The 6602-nt window shown below is 40.9% G+C and overlaps 1 protein-coding gene across 2 annotated transcripts in view; it reads left to right on the forward strand.

The window, feature by feature from the left end:
• LOC141092600 (transient receptor potential cation channel subfamily V member 6-like) overlaps positions 1 to 3101 on the forward strand; it is a 189628-nt gene extending 186527 nt beyond the window's left edge. For both annotated transcript variants that reach the window (XM_073578928.1, XM_073578926.1), the window contains 3 exons: positions 1019 to 1284; positions 1602 to 1711; positions 2292 to 3101. In XM_073578928.1, coding sequence (XP_073435029.1) covers positions 1019 to 1284; positions 1602 to 1711; positions 2292 to 2442 — 527 coding nt within the window. In that variant the 3' untranslated portion in view covers positions 2443 to 3101. The remainder of the gene's footprint in view (positions 1 to 1018; positions 1285 to 1601; positions 1712 to 2291) is intronic.
• The last annotated feature ends 3501 nt before the right edge of the window (positions 3102 to 6602 follow it).

Here is a 6602-nt window from a genome sequence, read left to right on the forward strand (position 1 = left end):
ATAGTGTGGAGCAAATTTTTAAAAATTCGGTTGGTGCTACGATCGGCGGCGAATATTGTTTTTGCAATATTCGCCGAACACAGCTGAATGTCCTTAGAGTCAATGGGAGCAGAAATGACCGAATATATTCACAACCGATCATCAAACATAAATTTGGCATGAATAGGGTAACAATATGGCACGAATATGGCAAATTCAGATTTGGCAACCGATTCCGAACATATTCGCTCAACTCTAGTTATGTTATAGACTGCACCGGAGGGACTTGTGTTGTCCCTTACCCTTAAAACTATGAAACTATTGATCTACCAGATTTCTACAGAATGTCTGCTGGCATAAAAATGAGGAATATTCATACTTTCATAGTAAAATAAGTTACAAAGTTACATTTATTAAAATATTTTACTGTTTCATACAAATATAATCAAATTATAATATACCTCCGAGGAACCATTAACAGAACTGTGTATAGTTTTTGCATGCATTTTTGAGCATTTCAGAAGTATGGATCAGTTGAATGTAGTTTTCCAGGATCAACAAAAATTAGGCTAAATAACACAAAAACTATTACTTATCTGTTACAATAAGTCCCCTGTCACTCCAGCTCTGACTATTGTTTCTTCCTCATGGTTTTCGGTTACTCCAAATGGTAGTAAATTGGAATTTATCCATATGACAGCTGCAGCCAAATCAGTGGTCTCAGCAATCTTATTCCCGTCCAGTGGGCAGATTTCACATGACTCCAGCATGAAAGTAGATAGAGGCTGTTGGGGAGAACCAGATTGGTGTATCAGGGGGGCAGGGGATTTATCAGGGAAGTAAAGTTTTTTTTTATTTTGGGCATTTGATGTCTAATGGTATTTTCAATTTTCAGTATTTCATGTCAATTTTTGAAGTTTATCGTAATTGTTGGCAATACCCGAACACTGGAGTATTACAAGTTCTTTGAGTTATACACCATGATTTGTAATTTTGCAAATAAATATCCATAGATATAATCTAATCTTGTTTTCCACAGCTTTTTATATTATGTACCAGACACTGGAACCAGAAACTAACCCTTTCCTGAATGACTTTGCGATGATGTTGTATTCTGCCATTGAAATAATGATGGGACTGACTGACTTGCAGATTCCTTCAGACACATCTTTCCCTCTGTTATACATTGCATACTCGGTGTATATGGTTTTTGTCTACCTTCTATTGCTGAACATGCTCATTGCAATGATGGACAACACATACTGGCGAATAGCACAAGAAAGAGAAGAATTATGGAAAATACAGGTATTTGTACCCCATTCTCCACATCAGTGGTGGCCACGAACCGCAGCAATCATTATGTCATATCTTAAAATATTCCTTCTAAAGAACTATTAATACTGCAAAGTAAAAACTTATCTGGACTTGATCCGACATAGTGAATGTATTTAACCATTCAGTAGTAATATTGCTTTAACGCCTTTAAGAGTTCATGCTGATTTTCCACTAATTACAAGTAATTACTAATTATCATGACACTGGGGAACTAGAACTCATATAGAAACCCTAAAGACATGTTGAGCGGAACAAAATTTGCAGCCTAAGTTTTTGATTAATTTCAGGTTGCTGCAACCATTCTGCTGATCGAACGTCGTGTCCCAAGATTTCTCAAAGTACGGACTGGAATACCTGGGAGCTCCTTGGGATTAGATGACCAAAAGTGGTACATTGGGTGAGAATTTTTTTTCCCAAAAAATGGCAAGTGGTGGCATGTTCCTAATGTACTTTTTTCCGATTGTTCCTCTCTAGTGATGAGTGAGTATACTCATTGCTCGAGTGTCCTCTGAGTATTTTGGCATGCTCGGAGGTTTAGTTTTCGTCGTCTCATCTGCATGATTTGCGACTTGTAGACTGGCTGAATACATGTGGGAATTCCCTAACAAACAGGCATTCCACACATGTATTCAGCCTGTCTAGCAGCTGTAAATCATGCAGATGAGACGACGAAAAATAAATCTCCGAGCATGCCAAAATACTCGGAGGACAAAAGAGCATGCTCGGAAATACCTGAGCAATGAGTATACCCGCTCATCACTCTTCCTCTCCTCTTAAGATTTCAACCAAATGTGTACATTTCAAAGTTGTCTAACATTTTACAGATGGGTACCACAAAATTTACCACAAGGACGTAACCAGCCATTTTTTACGGATTGCTTTAGTTTGACTTGTGTTTTGTATAGGAGTTTGATGATTTTTGCATCTTCACTTCCCACAGTAACTCTTTTCCGCTTATTTTATTATTTTTCTTTTAGGGTTGAAGAAATATTAAATGAAAATGAGAATGAAAAAATTAAACCTCCAGTGGTACTGTGCAAAAAGTCTGCGTTATGTTGGGACATGATTAGAAAAAACATTTCTCTGATTATCAGTATGCACGATACCTCGGAAATAACTGTATTATAGGCCGCCTACCTACAAGTCTGTACATTACAATAATAAGATATAATTGACACATTATTCTCTAAAAGATATGTGTGAACACACTGGGTAGATAGATTTTTACTGTCTTAAATTTAGACAGCTTAAAACTAGACCAGGCAGAAGATGCGTCAAGTTTATGAGAGTGGCTCATAATATGTGATGGGTTTGTGGCATATTGCAAAACAGATATAGCCAACAATAGTACTAGTGGGTCTGCGGCAATATAGGTTTTTCTACGTGTCTTAAGACATTGTGCTTCTATTTCATTGACATTCTACCTATTGATGTCAGTGCCTAACCAGGAATTATTTCTAATAGTAAATTCTAGGAATTCAAAATCAAGAATTTATGAAGGTTCAAATAATTCAGTGAATCTAAATTGTTGGTGGAAGCATTAGTATTGTCTCTGCAGATTTCAGACATTTGTCAGAATTAGGGCTCGTGCACACCAGTGTATACATCGGACGAGTGTGATACGTTTTTTTATCAGATAGAACACTGACCCATGTTTTTCCATGGGGTAGTGCTGATGACCAATGACAGAATCCATCTGTAAAAAAAATGTCATAATTTTGTCGCTTATTTACCCCATCTAGTTCACCTTGTACATATGCTAATCAATAAAATCACCTTGCAAAATATCAACTTTTAAGAGTGAAGTGTTTTTTCCTTCCTGTGATTTGATTCTGAAAAGGGATTAGATTCACCTATTCACGTTTATGGGTGCAAGAAAAAAGTCGGATATTTTTACGACTGCATCAGATTTTTGTGGATTTTTACATGTTGCACCTGCATGTGAATTCCAACTAGTCTTAGGGAGGCATGGCTGGTCTCTGCAGGAATTTCAGCCTGCTGTGTCCTGCAGAGACCGGCCACACCCCCTGAGGCTAGACGGAAGTCACATGCAAATGTAGCAGTCCTGCATGGAGCAGACTCAGCGGGATGGCCAAACATGAGGAGAAACTGCATGGTGAACAGAGTTCCACTGGGGAGGTCTGTGAGTCACCTCCATGACACCCTTTAACAAACTGCAAAATATGCAATCACAGGTACGCGGGATGCAGTGACGAGACGGGAGACGGGATGAACTCAAGATGTAACTTTTATATATATATAGGCCTTAGGGCTATCTTGAGCAACCAAACAAGCTAACAATAGTTATCCTCGCAGGGATCAAAACAAGAATACACTGGTAAAATGAACACGACTAACCTGGCAAAGACTGGTCACTATAGGGCCGCGGTATGGCCAAATACGAGTCCTGAGTATTAACTATAACATGTTACTTATCCTCTCTGATGTCCGTCAGAGTGATGGTCAGTGTTGCTTCGGCGTTTCAGCAGCTGGGCCCAGCCGACGAGGATCTGATGGAGGGTTCGGGCATTCCTATGCCCAGGCGAAGTAAGGGCACTATAGGCCCCTGAAGAGTCCCTCTGTTTTGCATCTCCCGATGGAGACGGGACGGCGTTGCCCGAGGACTGGGACGTGTAAGCCGCAGCCACCAGCTGCAGACAGGTAGCGGTGGCTGCGGGCGGTGGTGGGTAGGCCGCGACCGTGGATGACAGCGGACAGGCCGCAGCCGCGGGCTGGAGTCAGGCGGTAGCAGCTGCGGGCAGCAGCGGGCAGGCAGCAGACGCAGGCTTGAGTCAGGCGGTGGCGGCCGCTGGAAGCACCGTCGGGCGGGCGGTGTCTCTCCGCTGGGTGGCTTGGTGCCAGTCCACCTTCTGTCAGTGGTGAGTCTCCCTTTTGCCTCTCCAGTCACTGCTCTCTGCTCCTTGCTTTGGCTCTGGCTCTCGCTCTTGCTTTCTGGCGCCCTCTAGCTTCCTGTCTCCTTCTCTCCTGCTCCGTCGTCTGACGCTTCCTGGCGTCCTCAGCCCCTTTCATATTGGCCCCGCCCCAAATCTTTCTAGAAGCCTCTGTGTCTCGCCTCCTAATTATGTCCCGCGGAAACAGTCCCCCTAGGAACCTTGGCGACAGTCCCCTTTGTTCTGGGCTGGTTACACAGCGGGGACTCCTCCTACAAGGCTGCCAGAAAAGTGGTAGGAGAATGAGGGTGAAAGTCTGCATTGCCAATATAGGTAGCAGGAACCAGCAGTGATAATACCAGGCGGTTTATTCTTTATGTGTTTTGACGTTGAACCAACTTCTTCCTCAGGAGCACCACAGTAGTAAATTAAAAACTTATTGTGCTAATTCTCCTATTAATTGACTGTCATGATGGGATTCCTGATCTGAGGGTGCTAAAGCAGCTGATTCATCTTGATTCCTCCATTGTGGATTAACACAACCCCCATAGGTGAGCAGTTCCTTACAGAAGCCCTCCTCCCGTCAAAGTTTTTAGCCTCTTAATATAGTGCAACCATCATATTAAATTACACTGTGTACTTACTTGCAAATGCTCATTTTGCCATTCTACCCAGCTAATTCTTCTCTATTCTCTGCTGTATGTAGACACAGGAAGTATTTTGTCCCTGCAGGGACTTTTGCAGTGACTGATGACTCATCCAGAGAAAATTGACCTCATGTTTCTACACAGAGCTTAGAAGAATTCAACTAGTCAGTTATTAACCACATGATGTCATAGACCTAAAGGAATAGAGCGTAATTAACTAGTAGAAGTGCAAAACCAGCAATTGTAAGTCCACAGGGCTGTATAATATGATGACTGCAATATATTAAGAGAATAAAAACTTTGAAGGGAGGAGGGCTTCTTTAGTTTCATCTAATAATAAGACTCTAATTTAATATAAGACCCTATTGTGCTTGCTGTTCACCCTCCTTTCTTCTAGTAAGTGAGATAAGATGCTTTTTCTATTTCTGTTGTTCCTATCAAATTACACATACTAACTTTTAAAACAACTTAAATGAAAAAAAAATGTAACCTTTAAAGTAGAATTAAAAATAAACAATCCTAAATATTATTAATCATGAATATGGGGCTTGCAGCAAGTGCCTCATTAATTAGTCTGTATTTAGCACATAGAATGGGCTTGATGGCACCTTGCAAATGCTATGAGACTAATCATGTCCTGCTATGTGTTAAATGCAGACTAATTAATGAGGCACTTGAATGGCTAGCTGGAAGGCAACTTATACATTAATAAGAATATTTAGGATTGTTTTAAGTTCTTGTTGAATAAAAGTTATGCTGTAAAAAAACCTACATATAGAACCACAGAGAGATGTGTTAATTTACAGGGAACCTGTCACCTCATTTATAAATATTACATTATGCACACCCACAGGATTGCGCTTGGTTGTCGTGACTGGCCTGACATCATGACAACCATGTAGTGCGCACGCGCAAGATTTTCTGCGCGGTTGCAATGATGTTGGTCCAGTCACGGCAATCAATCGCATTCCTGTGGGCATGCATGATTTCAAAACCAAACTTACTGGTCCGTAACTGAAAAGATAAAATCACCACCCCTATGACTGAAAGAAAAGGTATGTGACGGAATCCCCTAACGATATAAAGTGTTTTTTAAACCTAATAGTTGAAACTTTTCTTTGACAAAAACATGTTAGTGATGCACATTGCATCACTAACACCACACTGGGGCCAGATTAATAGCTAAAAATGAGGTGACCGGTTCCCTTTAAGCTGGAGGAACATCTTAGTTAAAGTAACTGATACATTAGGGTAAAGGATCGGGTTCGTCTAAAACATTCCTTAAAGAGAACCTCTCACAAGGTAGGGAGATAGGGAGATTGGATTAAAGGGGTATTCTCATGTTATTAAATTGCTTTAGTTAGACAATATGAAAATAAGCAAGTTTACAATAAACTTGCTTTTTTTCATTCATTCTTGCTCTGAGAGCTTTTATCTTAAAACGTGCATAGGTTGTTTCCAAGAAATTGACCATCAAAAAATTTTTAAAGAACTTTCTGCTATAGCTACATTCCAGGCTGAGGAGTTAAGTCAAGGGAACCCAGTCACATCTCACCAGCCCATTGATTTCTGTACAGCAGTTTGCTGCCTATTTCCTCCCTCCTGCCTCCCTCACAGTTTCTGACTGAGCTGCTCTAATCAGTCCAGCATAATCATATTTCCTTGGTCCCTATCATTAGCAGTTTCCAGAGCAGTTCTCTTAATCACTGCCCTCACTTTCCTTATCAACGTGCTTGTTCAAATGTCCTGT

This window comes from Dendrobates tinctorius, unplaced genomic scaffold, assembly GCF_039654945.1.
Source record: "Dendrobates tinctorius isolate UK_male_01 unplaced genomic scaffold, ASM3965494v1 ptg000060l, whole genome shotgun sequence".
In the NCBI taxonomy this organism is placed as follows: domain Eukaryota; kingdom Metazoa; phylum Chordata; class Amphibia; order Anura; family Dendrobatidae; genus Dendrobates; species Dendrobates tinctorius.